Here is a 19000-nt window from a genome sequence, read left to right on the forward strand (position 1 = left end):
ATATTGATTTCAATGATTATTTTGATAATTTTAAACAATATATAATGTTTCTATTTAATAAATTTGATCTTAAAATAATTAATATGTTTAAATAAAAACATATTAATTTAGTTTATGCTTACTATACTAACCATCATAAAATGTATAAATATTAAGTAAGACAGATAGATTAACTTGTTAAGTTTTTATGTAATTTTATATTCTTTAAACTTTTAAAGATTTTATACATAATTATTTAAGTAGTTATTTATATTTGTTTACTGTTAATGTATAACAATCAATTCAATTATTTATTATATCAATAATAAAGATACTAAATACCAAATAATCAGCTCTATTACTCTTTAAAAATGATATGATATTTTACAGTGGTATAGGAATAATATTAAAAAATAGCTATAAAATGTCATTAAAAAAAATATATGTTAGTATAAATATTAAAATATATTAAATTAATTTAAAACAAAAATGATTGTGATGTTTGATTAAAAACTATTATTATATATTAATGTTAGTAAAATAAATATGGTAAATAGTGATTAACTGTATAAATTAGTAAAAATAAAACTATTAAATTGTATCAGTATGATGCAGTTGATGTGGTTGTTTGTTTATGAACTGATATATTTCCTTGGGCAATTTCTCCACGTTGTATTGCTTGATACTTCAGTAAAGCATCATATCCATATGCGAACATTGCAGCAAATCCAAATAACTATATAAATTCAAAGATATATGTTAGCATTATTTTCTAATTATCATATATTAATAAAATATTTCTTAAAAAATTTATAATTATTATTTATAGATAAAAATTTAAAGAGTGATACATTAAGAAGAAAGCTTGATTGATAAATATGTTAAAAAAGTATAGAAATATAATTTATACTTATTTATTTTATAAATAATGTTCTTAAGATGAATGTACACTATAAAAATATACATAAAAATTATTATGTGAATTGCGTATTTTAATTGGTAAATATACCTAGAACATGACTAAGCTATTATGAATTTCATTAAAATCAAGATAAATATTTTTCATACAAATTTGTGTAATTACTTTGTTCGGATAGGAGGTTTTATCCCCTAATTTATCAGGAGAGAAAATATTTCCTAAAGATTAATCTAACCTAATTACTATTGTTAACTAAAGAAAATGTAATTAATAAGTTCATCCAAATAAATAAATATATATTAAAATATAAACATAAAATAAAAATTTTAATTTATAAAAAATAACTTAAATATATAATTTTATAATCAAAATAATAAAATAATTTTTAGTTGAAATAGGAATACCTATGTTCAATTATTATCAGAATTTTTAAAAAATTATTGAAGGTATAATATTATACCTTTCATAAAAAAGAACTTCACAATACTTAGTATTGACAAATTCAAATTAAACATGTTAAGTTAAATGTGTATAGTAATAACTGATTTAATAACTATAATACTTTATAAAAGATAATTTAAATAATTTATTTTATGTTATAATATCAAGCAATTAATAGTTTTTTTTTTTCACAACAGATGTATGAAATATTTTTTGATTCCATTTAGAAAATATCCATAAAATTCCATAACTATTGAAACAATTTTAAAAATAGCAGATTATGTCATAAACTCATCAAGTCAACTAAAATAAAACATAAAATTGTGGGTCATACAACAAAAATTGTGATTAATAATTTTATAGTTAACTTATAAGTACATACCAAACTTATCATGTAGCTAAAATGTAATCCAGTATAAGCTGCTGCAGATGACGCTGATAAAAGGTAAAGTATTGGCCAACAAACATCAAAAATCATCTCCTAAAATTAAATTATTTACGTATTAAAAAATAACATAGTAAAAATTGTTAAAATCTTATTATGATATATGATAATATAGTTGCATTTTCAGTTTAACAATACTTACAATTTTAAGCCATGGTATTTTATAAAAACATTCAACCACGTGAAATATATAGAACACCAACATAAATAAAGAAAACCAAAATCCAAACATTGATATTGATGTGACAGCGCTATTTTGATACCACATACTGTATGTAGAGAATGAAACTGCTATAAGACTTAATAAAACAAACACCTATAGATAAATATAGTTGTATTAATTAATAATTTAATGTCATCAAAAGGTAAGTCTTGTTGGTATTATTTATAATAATTTTAATCTTAGTTTCTTATAATATGAAATATTTGAATTTAAATTGGATATTTAACTTAAGATTATCAGTAATAACAAAACCATTTAAAATTTAGAAGTCTTATGATGTTACATAAACTAGGTATACCTTAACAATTCACTAGTAAACTGTCTTAAAATACCTAATGGGACCTTGTTTCACTTTTAATTTATTATGAATCATAAGTTTACAGCCTGTAGGTTTTTAGCTTTAAATGCTGATTGCATAATACTATTTTAAAGGCAATTTTTCATTATTAAAAAAAGAGATACACAAAACACTTTTATTTAAAATTTTGAGAGAAGTAAAAGTCAGGGCTATCCACAATAATAAATGGAAACTTTGATTTATAATTATGAGTAATACTTTACATTCATATACAAACTGTGGCTTATACTCAGTATGATGAATGATTAAAGTGAGTTGCAAAACAAAAATTTAATGTAAGAGCGTATCTCCTTTGCTTGAAAATCAGTTGCAAAAAATAACTCAAATAACTTAATATTTGAAGATTTTTTTAAATAACATGAAAACAATCAAAATATATGTTATTAACATAATGGAATATTTATTATTATTCAAAACAACATTTTTAACCATAAAATAATTGTTAATGTAACAACCTTTATGTTTATAAGTTAACATTAGATATTTTTCTTTTTATTCTCTTGTAACAATATAAATTTATGTTAATAATAAATAGATTTATTTTAAGAAATCAAAATTACAAAATCAGTGATAAGCCACATAAATTATTATTATTATTAATTAGGTACTGAGTTATAGTAATTTTATTTATACAAATTACATATTACATATAGCTAGCTATAATTGTAATATGTATACTTAGTTTTCAAATATCTGCATTTATTTTTAAATACTTACAATTTGGGCAATTTTTAATTTTCCTTCTAATGTGTATAAGTATGCATTGTCATATCTCAAGTTTGAGATAATTTCAGTATTAGTAACAGTAGTAGTAGTAGTATGTTGACTAGGAAATCCTGGATCAGCCATTTTAAATTATTCGAACACTATAAATAAAATAAAATTTAATTTTAAATTTATTTTTGTACAAAATACTTAGGCTAAAAAAAAATTCTTCATAATTCAAATATTTTAAAATTACCTATAAGTTATGTAAATTGTCTTTACTATATCATAGCCAATTTTATATAATACTATCTATGAATGTATATATGCAGAGCGCCCATATTTTAAAAGAGGGGGAAATAAATGTTTTATTTGGTATCGGTAAATAAAAAGTGCACATTTCTTTGTTTTATGATAGCTAAGTCATTTGATAATAATAGTTTAATTTCATGGTAATAAATATAAAATTAATACTACAATTTTTATACAAAAAAATCATTTTATTCTACCTAGTCATTCTTGACAATGTCTACTTATCATAATTTTATTAATTCTCAAAGAGGATAATCAGGCTTTACTAAAAATTGCCAATTTTTGTTTTCTATTATAACTCAAAAACGAATAACTATAGATACCAGAGACGCCCGGAAAGGGGGACCAGTGGGGGCCATTCCCCCCTCTGACATTATTTGTGTAACTTACAAAATTGGAAGTTTTTTACATAAAGTTAATCTTGGGTATTCAGCGACTATTCAACAATCCTTGTATCTAAGTCATATAGGAGGTATTTAATCGTAAAAAAAGACATTATGATTATTTTCAATCACTGAGTCACTTTTGGCTAATTCCTACAGATTGTCTGTTAGTGCGGACAAGTCAAAGTAATTAATTAAATTAATTTATTTGCTTCAAACAAAAGGAGATTGCCATTACTTTTTGAATAAAATAATAAAATATGATGTAAATTTAATCAAATAAAGTTGTTTTTTTGTTTAAACTTTATTATGTTTTTTCTTATAAATATTATATATAATAGTGTAATTTTATATTAACTTAAATAAGTTTTGATTTTTAAAAAATTATTAATAATAGTATTACAAAATATGAGTAGATGAAAGATGTAGCGGTAAATCTTCCAATAATTATTTAGGTACTTGCAATTGTTTTGCCCCCCCCCCCCATCCCTGAGCTACATTTCTGCGGGCGTCCCTGATAAATACTTAAAATTTTTACCAAATGTTTATACTATCATTTTCATTATATGAAAAAATGTTCACAAATCTTTTTGCGTTATTTATAAGTATAAAAAATTTGGTTTTATTTTTGAGCTTCTTTTTCTATAAAAGTTGATAATAAGTTATTTGCTGAGATAAAACCAAACTTGAAAATTTAATTAAAAATCCCAAATAAATTATTCTTATAAGTGTACAAAATTGTTAAAAATACATAAGCAAAATATTAACAATAACTGTATATACATTTGAATTTCAAATGTAGACTAAATTACATATTTCAATACTGAAAACAGATGTTAATCATGTTTCTTTATTATTTAAAAAACATTTGGGGAACTTAAAACTTTTACATATTCTATTAATTTTATAATACACTGAGCTATACACAATGATATTTTTAAAATATGTTAATGAATTAAGATATTATCTATGAACCCATTCACACTATTTTAAGGTAAAGTGGTATTAACTCAAAAGTTATTAACAATATAAAATATTAATATGGCATAATTTTATGTTATTATAATAATTAAATAATAATAATATGATAAATTCAATACTATTGGAAAATATTAAATAAATCTACCATAATAATAAAAGTAAAATAAATAACTTTAATTGCAATATCAAAAACATAATATGAAATATACTAAGTGATATAAGCTGATATATCATTTTTTGTTACAATGATATATGATTGGATTCAAATTGAGCACACTCATTTGACATATAATATATGATAGATCATTACCTATTTGCATACCTTTTTTAACCTTAATATAACATGTATATTATACTTAAGTTGTACAATTAAATAGTACAATATAAAAAACTATAAAAATTAAATTATAAGCAATTAAAAAATTCTTCATCTAATTAATGCAACAAGTAGTAGAATAATCCTATCCTATACATTTGATATAGATCAGTGATACCCAACCTTTTTAATTCAGTGTGTCACTTTGGTAAGCAATCATCTCCAAACGGGCCATCAAATATAAAAGTACAAATAATCCCAATCTTAATATAATAATATAATTTGATTATATATAATAAGTGTACAATCTATATGGCGTATATCTTATCTTTTATTGACCATTGAAAATATCACGGATTGAAGTATATATTGTAGGTACATACAATGATCAGTATATCAGAAAATAAAAAATAAATGATTTATAAATTTGTGACGGGCCACACACAAAAACTTCGCGAACCGCAGAATAGACACCACTGATATAGAACTAAGTTATGTTATTGCATTATCCAAAGTTAGTTAGTAATTTTTTTTATTTACCTAACATCTATTGGTAATATATTGTAAATTTTTGAACTAATATAAGTATCTGAATTATGTTAGTCTTTTTTAAGAATAGTGATGTGAACTTTGATATAAAATATTATTAGTCTAATACCTATTATTTTTGATAATATAAAATACATAACTGGTAACATACATTAAATTCCATCTTAACTAATTAGACTAATTTTAATTATTTAAAAATACAAACATATCAAACATGTATGTATATTGCAACACATACTAGTTAAAATAAATCAATTTTTTTATAAACATTTTGTAACAAAAATACATTATATGAACATCAATTTCATATAATAGACAATACCTAAATTATTAACTAATTTATAGAATTGTTAATAAATAGTAAATTAATTTAAATATTGATTATTTATAAATAAGATTGATCATAATAAACGTATTTTATGTTATAATAAATTTTGAAATTAATCAATCAACGAGTTGTATTAGGAGTAACAAAAATTAAAATTGATAGCGACAACAGGTTCACTAAATTGTCTAAATTAAAAATATGTTATCACAAAACAAAAAATAACTTAGATGTATAAATTACATAAAAATTGTATATTTCAAAGATTTTTAACTACCAAATAAATTATACATTTTCGTGAATTTGACAAATTTTATCAAAATTAGAACTACAAAGTACAAATACTCATAAAAAAAATATATTAACAATGTATTTTTAATATTTCTATATGACTATAATAATAACTAATGAGGAACCTGGTATTAATTTTAAAGCTCTTTGATTATTAAACATACATTTTGTTAATTTTATTAACATTTAGAGAAAAATAAAAAATATTAAATATTGAACGTCTGTTATAATATATAGTTCAAAAAGTAAACATATTTTGAATTATACCATGTATAGAAAATATTAATATAAACATTCTGTGAACATTTTAAGTGTTATTTGTTTTTGAATTACAAAAAAATAAAAAAATGGATATGTTTATAGTGAATTTTATCAATATATAAACTTCAGACACTTGTAGATAAATAGTTTTCATATGACTGTAAACTTTTTTATTTATTCTAGTAAAAACAACTTGTGATAAACCTTGAATAAAATTTATTTATCTGGTTAAAATATTAAATTAAATTTTAGAAATTTTAAACACCATAATTATTTGCAAACTTTTGCGATTTTTACTTAAACATTATTTGCTTAATAGAGACTAAGTGGTTTATGCAGTCATGCTTATGCAAAATATGGAAAATTTTAAAAATATGAAGCTAAGCAAATTTAAAAATAAAAATTTTACTTAGCCATTTTTTGGATAATGGGGGCAATATTTTTATTTAAAATTGAATGTAATTGTTAATGAAATAATTATTGAAGTAAAATCATGCTTAGAAATAAAAATACTCTAAAAAAAATATTATATTTTATATATTGTCATTTCTTGTCAAATAATAGGTACTTAAAAAATTAATCAATTAGATACATTTGAAAAACTATTATTTTACAACACTTGTACACAGATTTATACAATCTCATTAAAATATATTTTTCCTCTTCACACACACACGTCTTCTGTGTTTAATTTGTACATGGTATTATATCAATATATTTTAAAAATTGAGATTTTTCATCATAAATAGATTTTAGAAGTCGCCATAAAAATAACGAAATGGTATTCTATAAAAATCTTCTGTACCTACTTTGTTATAATCAGGAAATAATTTTCTATTTTAAATAGTGGTTACAGTTTTAATTTATAAATACGTTTTAAGAAGTACCTACTGTAGTTTTGCCACATTTTACTATTTTAGGTGTACTATACGGACTATTATAATATAATATTAAGATAAGAGTATCTGTCTATTTATATTATTCACATGCAAACATCGAACTTTACTTATTGTTTATCAACAAAATAATAGTTTATCTATACGGTGTACACTGTATAATATACAATGTGAAAGTACATAGTATTATCACACATTTTGCTTATGTATTCATACTTAAAAATCATTGTCCTTGCCCAGAATTTAAAAATACCAAACAATGGCACATAACTTTCGGCTAGGTATCTCTAAAATATATGCCAAGTATAGCATTAAAATAAAATGATAATTAAATATTATATTTTATGGCAATCACTAGACGACGAATTTTTTTACTTTCTACACTGTTTCACACTGTTTACAAGAGAAATACCTGTTGCGAGTAACAAGCACCTACGGCTTTAATATTAACATACTTTACCCTATCAAATGAATCATAATAGGCGATGTGTCGCAATGTGACCAAATTTGGTAATTAGCAGAAGGACAAGGCATAACAGATACATTTATAATGAGCAATATTCGACGTACTCACACAAACACACACACTCACACATATATATATATATATATACACGCACACAGTATAAGATTGTACTTACGCGGTGCAGGACGAAAACCACAATATTTACGACTGAATCGAACGCGGTGGAGAGGACTGAGAGGAGATAAACAGTAGTGTCGAAAATCAAAATTCTACAGGACCCGTGTTGGTTGGGCCACAAACGATTGATAATAATTCCAATTGGCAATTAGTAATTTATTGTTAAATGTATTAATTACATACACGCGCACACGCCGATGCGGTTTTACGTCAAAAACGGTGATAATAATAATATGATATATGATATTATATAATTAAAAATTTGAAGGTACTATACTGTCTATACTAGTATCACTGTGGCAACTGGCGAGGATTCCCGATAACGCTCGACAAACCGCTGAGTATCCGTCGAACTCGGACCGTTGGTCGGGCGAGTGCAAGTGGTGTTCGACTTCCGTTCGCGGGCCAACGCTCCCGCAATCATGGTGGGAGTGTTTCAAATCCTCCCCACCCCGACTCTGCGTCACCGCGCTAATTAATAAATGGACGCAACACCCGTAAACGTAATATTTAAGGATGCCAGCTGCACACTGCCACACTATTCGTTTTCTCTCTCTCACTCTCTCTCTCTCTCTCTCCTACAGTCCGACCCACGCGCAACATAACAAAATTGGTGATCACCAGAACCAACCAACCTCATGTCAACTTGTGTTGTTAGCTCTAATTTACAATCATAGTAAAAGTTACAGAAAACACGCTCTGCGGGCTGCAGCGACGTGGTGAACGACGTTCGTCTGACATACAATTGCTTAGCCCTAGAAATGTATGTTGAGCTTAAAAATTAAAATTTTTATGGATGAATGAATACCTAGTTAATTGTCATATTATTTTTTATATTAAACTGTTATTGATGGCCTATGGCCTATAATGAAAGTTCTAAATTATAAGTAGTTTTAGATTAGGTATATACTATGTTGTAGGGACTAGGGGATATAGTGGTTGGCGGGTGGGTCATTGCTTAATTATGTACTTTGCTTTGCTTTGGTTTAAAATAATTAAATATTAAATATTCTATAAATTTGAATATCATCAATATAGCCATATAGCCATATAGATATACAATATTAATAATAAACCTACCTAATAATACACCTACGAACTATATGTACCTATCTATATACACAGCAGCATAAATAGTTACCAACATTTAAACATAACTCCCGAAAAAGAAACCAGTAACAATTATACAGAGTAGTATCGTGTAGTTATGTGTAGTTACTAGTTAGCAGTTACTATTCGCTAAAGTACGCAAGTGGTAGCATATAAAATATAAATATATAATATTAGAGTCTAGAGAATACATAGATACCTACCTACCTACCTACCTACTAGTTACTACATAATAGTACTATTAGTACTGTACATAGGTACACACGAAAAATTGAAAAATAATGAGTAATATGTGTATTATGTATTTATATACTAATATTATTATATTATTCCTTATATACCAATAGATAATATAATATAAATATAATAGGTTTTCTAGGTAGCGTCTAGTTTTAGCTGTCGATAATGTGCACACTTTCAACTTCTCAAAATGATTTTCTGATTTATCAGAGCTAAATCAGTCTTGTAAAGTATTCGAATACAAGTATTTCATTATTTGGATACTAGTATTTAAATACATTTTGAAGTATTTTTTAAGTATTCTGACTACATTTTAGAAGTATTTTTAACAAAATTTAAATACTTGTAATTAAATATTATAAAGAAATTAGTTTTATCAATTTCAGTAAAATTTTAAACATTAAAAAAAATATCAGATAAAAATTTCAAAAAAAATTTATTTTATAAAAGAACATGTTTGGGCCAATATGTTATTATCTCTAAAAATCTTCAAAGAATTGATTGTAAAAAATTTTAAATTTACTGTATCAGGTACGGTTTAAGTATGTAAATCTGTAAAAATTACAAAAAAAAACTTATATTTGTATTTAAATATTTTGTAAAATATATAATTTTATAAGTATTTTTAATACTTTTTCATGCGAATACTAGTAGTAGTATTTTTAATTTTAACACTTTTTTAAAAGTATTTTTTATAAGACTGGAGCTAATATAGCCAGTATAGGTAGATACTTAAAAAGATTAATTATTTTATACAACTGTAGGGGCACCCTCACATTAAATAACAAAATATAATATACTAATATATAGATATTGCCTCAGCAAAAATTGCTTCTTGAGCCTTGCCAATGTTAGTGACTTGCATGCTAAAATAGTAAAATATGTATCATAATAATAATTAATATTATGATATTTTATTATTTATGCATCATATTATGGCTTAAACTAGTTAAACTACATATTGTATATAGGTAATGTATATTATATTTTTTATGTTAAATGCCATTTATACATCTATAGTATATTAGTATAGATAATAGATACAACAATTTATAACGTATTCTGTTAATTTTTATAATATTAATGATAGGTAATAATAGATAATATTTATTAAATCAAATCAATTATTAATAAATATAACGCCCCAGTAAAAGTACAGTTAATACGTGAAAAACAGCATTATCGTTAAATTAATATTTAAAGAGAATAATAAAGTATTTAAATAAAAACTATACATCAAATATTTAAACTATAAATACCTACAAGCAGTGGCGGATTTAACGGGGAAAAAATGGACATTTGCTGCCTGGGCCCCTACACGAAAATGCCCCAGTGTCCCAGTCCTCAGTCCTCACTTATTTTCATTTTAACAAAAATTGTCAAATATAATTAGTTAATTCTTAAGTTTTTGAAGTTTTGGATTGTAACACATCAAGTAATAATTGGGATAACAATAATACTGCATTCAATACTGGCATCATTATAACTATTTTTATTTATATTGTTTCATTGCCTAAGTAGTTTAATAGTTTTTTAAGATCTGAAAGAAGGCGAAGGTAAAGTTCTCCACGAGTTAGTATTCACGACAATTCAAAATTATTGGGCCCTTTAAATAATATGCCGCTAGGGCTTTTTTCCTTAAATCCGCCACTGCCTACAAGTTAATAGCTTAGTACAGAAATAATAATAAAAAAAATCAGGTATGATTTAAGCACATTATCGACAGGCAACACACAACTATTAGTAAACATTTTATATTTTGAACAAAGTATAGCAAAAAGTAGATTAAATCTGAATTAAATGTTTAAACGGTTTAAACTATATTTAATTCGTTGATAAACTAATCGATAATACGATGATAGCTGTTAGTTAGTTGCTATATCGATGTATATTCCAGTGGTGGATTCAGGATTTAATTTTTTTCGGGGGGAGGGCCCATAGTCCAAAACGCAAATCTTAAATTGTTCAGTAATTAACAAATACATACAAATATGTGTATTTAACTTATGCCAATGGGGGGGGGGCGAGGCTTTTCGGGCTCCCCTTAAATCCGCCTCTGGTATATTCGTTCATGAGTTGAATTGCAGAGGTTCTCAACTGATTATATAGAAATAGAACTTAGAACTTATACTGCTATAGGTATAAGAAAGACGTCTTTCCATTATTCTGGTTTTTAGATAGGTTCTAAACGAAGCTACAAATATGACCAATATAGGTATTAATGATGTAGGTAGTTTTTTTTATAAATAACCTACAGGATACATAGTAGAAAAAATGCTTTGGTTTTCAACTTACAATGTGGTTTTGATTAGAAAATTTAATTTAATTTATACTTTAGAGAGGTCAAAATTCTTTATAGCCTTGTAAGTACTTTTCAAAATAATCAGGAAAAACAAAAAAACGGGAATCCGTTTTTGGAAAAATCAATTTTTTTTTTGTTATAATTTAATAACTAATAACCATAAATATCTAATATTTTAAATTTAGTATTAAAATTATAAAACTAAAAATATTAGTTGTCTAAAAAACTATCCTAGAATAATTCATCATTGTTTATTTCCGCGATAGTGCGATACAAAAATTATATGTTTATCATAATTCATAACCGTAATGAAGACGAGGTTATTTTCATTCACAAAAACGATTGTATGTCCTAGTAGAACAAAAAAAAACAGTGATTCAGAAAATATAAAATAGATACTTCTTAGTTCTTATATTTAAAAACTGTATGTTTTTAAAAGAAAAAAATGTATTGAAATCTGTGATTAATGTTTACTTTTAAAAGTATAAGTCTTTCAAATTTCAATCACTATTTTATAAGTATTATTATTATTATTTATTATATTTTATTATTTGTCATAATTTTAGATTCTATTAAGAGAAGTGTTAAATTAACACTGTTAATAATTATATTGTTTTACGAGATTCCTAATACATTTTTTTTAACTTTAAAAATATATATTTTTTAAAAGTGTTTTGAATTTCAAATTTTTATGATTAGTTATTTTCTATGTATGATACAATTTAATTTTTTTTACTACTTACAGGCTAACAGAAAATTTGTCGATTTTGACATGAAATGTAAAACATTTTAGATAGTTTTATGCTATTTATATTTTATAGATATTTAAAATATTTTAATATGAATTAATTAATAGGTACATAATTTTAGGTAATATATTACTTTTTTATAGCTTTATTTATATACCACGAACCTATTCACACAGTTGATCGGTATAAGCTGGTTATATTGACTTAAAATATATGATATAATATTTTAATTTAAGTTTTTTTTTTAATTGTATTATAGATAAAATTGAGTGTATCAATATAATGAAATGTTGTGTGTGAACAGTGGCGTACTTTTTTTGGGGGAGGGGATGTCTACGGTGTCTGGACACCCCCAAACCAAAAAAAAAAATTCAATATTTAATGTCGATAAATTTTGAAGGGAATTCGGCAAACAATAATATGTGATTCGTTATGAACTAATCTAATATTATATAGTCATAAACTAATTTTAAATTAGTTCATAACGAATCACATATAATTGTTTGGAAAATTCCCTTCAAAATTTATCGACATTAAATATTGAATTTTTTTTTTTTATATAAATAAGTTATAAACTAATTAGGAAGGAAAATCAATTTAGTTTTAAATAATGTACTTATTATCTTATTATATTTTTAATTATTTATAAAATTGTTAGTCTTATATAGCATCATTAGTATCGAATTTAACAAACAAAATACATAGTAATAATTATGTTTACGGTAGGTATTTTATACTTGTATGATTTAATTACTACTTTTAATTAAATAAATAAAAATGTTTCATTACAATATTTGATGAGTATATTATGAGCTTTGTGGTAGTAGATGTAAAACAGGAATATTGCAACCATTTAACAAATAAGTATATACCTATATTATCTGGACACCCCTCAAAAAACATACAAAATACGCCACTGTGTGTTAAGAGTCTACTCTCTTTTTGTCCTTAAAAGTTGAAGCCTTTTGGGCTTAAGCTTAAGCTAATAGCCCTATGTACTCGTATTAAAGGACCTGATTTACAGTTCTTTATTACAATGACGTGTTAAGTACAAAATAATTGGGTAGGCTCGTTTTGCTCTGTAGTATGTACAGAAGCATATTTACAATTTTAGCATCCTAGATGCAAAAATATATTGGCGTCCTTTTTTCCGCTTAAAAAAACTGAATCCTAAAAATTTAACTTTTGCTATTTATTAGTTTTTATGCATTTTTAACTAGAAAATAGTTTGAAATTGTTTACGATGTTTACGAATTTCGTCAAAATTCTAACTTTAAATGCATAGTATAAAAAAAATATAAACCTGTGTCCTGTGCCTATGCATTTTTTATATTTTCATAGGAATATAAAAATATCTTTTGTGGGATCTTGTTTTAAATTTTCAAGCATAACTACCCAGCAGATAATTTAAAAAAAATTATCGTATAATGAAGATGATTATATAAACATTTAGTGAAAATTTCAAGTATTTGTAGTTTTTGAGTTACCTAAAAAAAAAAAATCCATTTGCATGAAAAATTTTGGTTTTTTTTTTTCATTTTTTGTTTGTATTTGAGTATTTCCAAATTATAAAAATAAGTATTTGAAATTTTTTAAGTTTGACCTCTGAAATGTATAAACTAGTTAGTAGACCCAAATTAATATCCAAAACCACCTTCATTTTTGAAAATAGTAACATATTATCGACAACTTATCGTATACTCATAAAAAAAAAAACTATTATTCTAATAAATTATTTATATAACTCAGCGTTATTATTTTAATATATCCTCATAAAATATAACATAACTTATAAGAAAAAAAATTAATAAAACTTAATTAACTACAAAATAAAATTGGTAAATATTTCTTTGTATCAATGTTTATTTTATTATGCGTGTAGTCTTTATGTTTATGTTCTTTAATCTGTAAGTGTAATACTTAGCAAATATACATTCAATATTAATGGTTTAATTTTTTAGTTTTAAATTTTAATATTACAATGATTGACCAATTATCAAATCTATAAAAAGATAACTATAACATAAGATTTTTAATAATTTAAAAATGTTGAGAGCACACATTTAAAGGTAACAATTAACAACTAACAATATAATTTTTCTTAAAGATTGGTTCAGTATTTTAATTGTATGGAAACCACTAACTAAGATATATTATATCTTAATCTGTGACGGAAACAGAAATATTGTTATCTTTAAAATTGATAATAGGTCAATACACTGTGACAGAATAAAATACTGTAAAGTTATTTGATTACAAACCAAAAAAACTAAACATAAATTGCTGCAAATATTTTTATATTACCTACTTGCAAGTTAAGACAACAAAGCAATGCGGTGTTCTGATAATTAATAGTTACTAATATAATTGTGCATTGAAATAAAATGTATCAAATTTAAATCAAATTCACAACTTAGAATATTAAATAATAGTTGATACCCAATGCTTATATATATATATATATATATAAATATATTGACAAATTAAACAATGTATTTAATGATATTTTTATAAATATACTAGCAGATTCAGTTTTCAAAACATAATCTTTAATTATATTACACATTGCGATTTATTATTTTTTTTATATTATAGAATTTTAAGGCTTATCTAGGGCCCTAGATAATATTTTTACTTTTGAAATTAATATTGAATTAATAATTATAATTATTACAATTATTATCTAATATTAAAAATTATAGTAATATAGAAGATTATTCTGAACATAACTATATAGTATGTTATGAGTTAGTAAAATGGATATAATACATGTGGATAAGAAGTCCTCTTTATACATTTTATTAGACAATTTGAAATACTGCAATAAGTTTAATTTATATTGAAATTTATTACTGTTTTAAAACAAATTTCTTGAAAATATAGTCAGTCTTAAGATTACCAAGCTAACTAGGCAAACAAAAATACATATATTAGTTAATTTTTTATTAATTTTTGTTTTAATTATTTAAAAACATTCAAATTAAATTAGTATTTACACAGTATTAGTATATAAATACAATTTATAATACATTGTTTAATTTCATTATCAAATCAAAATTACAATTTGAATGTGTTTTATTTGAGCAATTTTTTCGATATTTTTAGGAGTAGCAAACTCCTAACTCATATAATAAATAATTATTCAAAATAATTACGGCATCAAATAATAAGACAACTAATCTTATATGGTATTTAGTGTTTTCGTTTGGAATGTTCTTACATTTTATTATTTATATACTTTTTTTGTATATTTTGATGTTATAACAATAAGTACTTATACAATTATACATTTTCACAATTTAAAATAAATAATTTTTGATTACAATTTCAAAGTTCATTAGATATTATTTGTTTCATAATTGTAGCATAAAATACTTCAATTTTCTTTACATTTTGTATATCTGAGGTTTTAAACTGCAAGCACTAAAACACGAATACATTATTATTAAATGTTATAGTTAAATTAATGATGGTATATTGTAATATATATTATGATGGTGTACATATAATCTATCTAACACAAAGGGTATAATTTATTCTACAGAATTAAAAAATACAGAGTAATTTTTTCAGGGTTAGTAGAAATATATGTATCAAAAAAAACATTTTAAAAATAAGGCAATTTAATTTGACCATCAAGTATATATTATAATAAATATAAACATCATAATGTATATTTTAATAATATAATATAAAACAATTTAGTTATTTACCGAAATATCATCAGTTACTTTTAATTGCACAGTTGATTCACTATGACAATACTTCATAGTACATCTGACCTAGAATAAAAATATTTTTGGCATTCAATTTTTACAACAAAAATTATTGTTGCTAATATGATTAATTAACATTAATTATGCAACTAATTTAATTAAATTAAATAATTATTTTATTTTATTCATTTCTTAGTAGATATATTAATTTTATGTTTTATTTAACAGGTAGGTATTTATTAGAAATATAATACTCCAATTCACTAAAACAATTTAATTATTGTTTTTATCCATTTCTTTTATGAAAAATATTAGGTAATTTGGTACCTTTGACTTTTTTCAATACCAAAAATTTAAAATTTGTTATAACTATAGTAAGCAAGTTTGATTTTAACTAAAAAATGATTATATTGTTTTGATTAAAATTTAAAATTTGATTTTGTTGCTTAAACTATTAACAAATTATAGAATAAGCCATACAAAAATAGATATTCAAGCAATAGAAAATTACATTATTTTATAATTGGTTTGTTACTGTGGTGCTACATTTTTAACTTTCTAATATTAGTCCGCTATTTTATATTTCTAATGTTTTACTTACACAGATATACAGGTGTTTAAGCAATTTTTTTTTTTGTAACAGTAATACATGTGTTTCTTATTTTTACAAATGTTTAAGTAATTTGATTTATACTATTCTTTTGCAAAACTAAAATGCATAGTAATTTATAGACTAATTATAATTATTGAATAGTTTTGTGTGATTTTATTTTAGTGTTAAGTTTAAAGTATTGTACGTGAAAACGTTAATAAAATGATAATAATTAATTTTTGTAAAAAATTGTAACAGATTTGAGATTGTGGATTTTATTATGAAAAGTTAAAAAATATATATATAATTTAATGCATATTCGTTTTTTTATTAGATGCACTTAATAAATGATTTCATAAGGTAGGTATGTATCATTTAAGGAATAGAACATACTACATACTTCTAACTTCAATGGTGAAACACAGAACATAATAGCCTAAAAACAACTGCCTAACATAGAAAACAAATCTTAATATTATCTGAATACATTTAAAAAATGTTACGATAAATGAAAAATTTAAATAAAAGTAAATTAAGGTATACAAATTTATTTGTACATATTTTCACTGTAAGACGTGCGATTCACACGATTAAAATTATTGTCTTAACAAGATAATAAAACGTCAATCACCCTGGTCGGATCTTTGAGGAGCAGGTTGTACGAAGCGGTTTCAAATTCTTTCCACGTCTTTAAATACATGTTGACGTTCGGATAGTCGCTTTGCTATAAAAGGTCGCCGAAAGAGAAATACGGAACGGTCAGAACGGTCAACCGATGAGAATTCACATTGGCGTCGTAATTCTTTTCTGGAGTGGGTCCACGACGGTGAACGCAAAAGAACGAGTACGACAAACACTACGGATTAAACACAAACCGGTACCTACATTGACGCTTGTCGCTCGTCGACGTCGTGGTGTGGACAGACGGTGACGTCGGTATTCCTTGTGAATTGATAACGTTTGTGATAAGTTGATAAAAGGCGTGGGACAGTTTGCAGGGGACACACAGTCGTCGCGATAAACAACTTGGCACGCATGTATACCGGTACGGCGGTAAAATAAAATTACATACCAGCTACCTAACGTATAAGCATAATATACAATTTAATTGGCATCGATTTATCAAAATAATTATATAACTTCATTTAATATTTATAGTCTTTCAGATTTGTCTTTATAGGACATAGGTAAAAATGTATTTTAGTTCAGTGGATAAGTAGGTAAGTAAAAAGTTTAAATTTAAATTTTATTAATATTCTGTATTTATTAGTTGGCAGGTACTTACCACTTCGGTTTTATATTTTTCAATTATAAAAATTTCAGGTGATTTCCAATTAATTGTTTCAAAATAATGTAATAAAAACATCGTTTAATACGAAAGTATTATATATTTCCTAAATAACATGACGTCCAAATTCATTGTTTCCAAATAAAGTAGATTTAAAATGTATAGATTTGAAATTATGTCAGTTCTACATTTATCAATTCCGTGTACTTAATCTCTATTATTAATTTATTGTTCCTTGGTTAGGTTTAACTTAGCTTTACTTTATCATGCAACGATGCAACCAACTATCCTCGTGTTGTAACTTGTAAGATGTAAGGTATAGATATAGGCATATAGATATATCATGTGAGTATGTGACATGTTGTAATAAGGCAGACATGCGATATGCTTAAGATTTCTATCAATTCTATTATCTGCAGCATATTGTATTGAGTATTTGAATGTAAATAGGTATCTACTATCTAATTTAAAATAAATTTGTTTTTGTACAGATGTAAAAATAAAACTAGGAAGTTAGATTGTACCTATCTTTTTCAATTGATCTTATTTGATAGGTAACTATTTATGTGTTTTTCATATTTTTCAAAATACTTATCTACTTACCTACTAATTAAAGTTCTGTTGAAATTGTTGTACAATGTACATAGACTTCAACAATTGATCATTTAGTAAACGAGAAATTTGTCAAAAAAATACTATGATAAGGAATACCAAGAAAAAAGTATATTAATTCAATTTTGAAAAATAATATATTAATATATATGTATACCTATATAAAAAGGTAAAGGTACCGCTTTATTGTAAGGTACATCGTACATTATATGTCGAATGATTCACTATAGTCAATAGTTTTGGGAGTGTTAAATTTGAATTTAATAATATATCATTAAAAACAAAAAACGATTGTTAGCGGAGATGGTCAGTCAAATATCTGCCTTAATCACTCAGTATATTTCATGATATTATTGCTTATAAC

General features: G+C 24.0%; 2 protein-coding genes across 2 annotated transcripts; both read right to left on the reverse strand.

The window, feature by feature from the left end:
* Positions 1-457: 457 nt before the first annotated feature.
* Positions 458-8409, reverse strand: LOC113557402 (MARVEL domain-containing protein 1-like). The gene is made up of 5 exons (XM_026962896.2): positions 8026-8409; positions 3083-3231; positions 1927-2100; positions 1722-1820; positions 458-715 (listed from the first exon to the last, which is right to left on the reverse strand). The coding sequence occupies exons 2-5, from the start codon at positions 3212-3214 to the stop codon at positions 581-583; spliced, it is 540 nt and encodes a 179-aa protein (XP_026818697.1). The 5' UTR covers positions 3215-3231; positions 8026-8409; the 3' UTR covers positions 458-580.
* A 7080-nt stretch (positions 8410-15489) lies between these two features.
* On the reverse strand, positions 15490-17667 carry LOC113558577 (signal recognition particle 9 kDa protein). Its single transcript, XM_026964073.2, has 3 exons — positions 17368-17667; positions 16142-16210; positions 15490-15851 (listed from the first exon to the last, which is right to left on the reverse strand). The coding sequence occupies exons 1-3, from the start codon at positions 17434-17436 to the stop codon at positions 15756-15758; spliced, it is 234 nt and encodes a 77-aa protein (XP_026819874.1). The 5' UTR covers positions 17437-17667; the 3' UTR covers positions 15490-15755.
* Between the last annotated feature and the right edge of the window lie 1333 nt (positions 17668-19000).

The sequence above is a fragment of the Rhopalosiphum maidis genome, chromosome 3 (genome assembly GCF_003676215.2).
Source record: "Rhopalosiphum maidis isolate BTI-1 chromosome 3, ASM367621v3, whole genome shotgun sequence".
Taxonomy (NCBI): Eukaryota; Metazoa; Arthropoda; class Insecta; order Hemiptera; family Aphididae; genus Rhopalosiphum; species Rhopalosiphum maidis.

What these genes read in the sequence shown, in the direction of transcription:
- LOC113558577 (XM_026964073.2), bottom strand. Translation starts at nt 17,436, where the DNA reads ATGTATTTAAAGACGTGGAAAGAATTTGAAACCGCTTCGTACAACCTG. An exon ending in TCCTCAAAGATCCGACCAGG is followed by an intron (nt 16,211 to 17,367) that starts GTGATTGACGTT and finishes TTTTTATTCTAG; the next exon opens with GTCAGATGTACTATGAAGTA. An exon ending in AAGTAACTGATGATATTTCG is followed by an intron (nt 15,852 to 16,141) that starts GTAAATAACTAA and finishes TTCGTGTTTTAG; the next exon opens with TGCTTGCAGTTTAAAACCTC.
- LOC113557402 (XM_026962896.2), bottom strand. Translation starts at nt 3,214, where the DNA reads ATGGCTGATCCAGGATTTCCTAGTCAACATACTACTACTACTACTGTT. An exon ending in AATTAAAAATTGCCCAAATT is followed by an intron (nt 2,101 to 3,082) that starts GTAAGTATTTAA and finishes ATTTATCTATAG; the next exon opens with GTGTTTGTTTTATTAAGTCT. An exon ending in TTAGCTACATGATAAGTTTG is followed by an intron (nt 716 to 1,721) that starts GTATGTACTTAT and finishes GAATTTATATAG; the next exon opens with TTATTTGGATTTGCTGCAAT.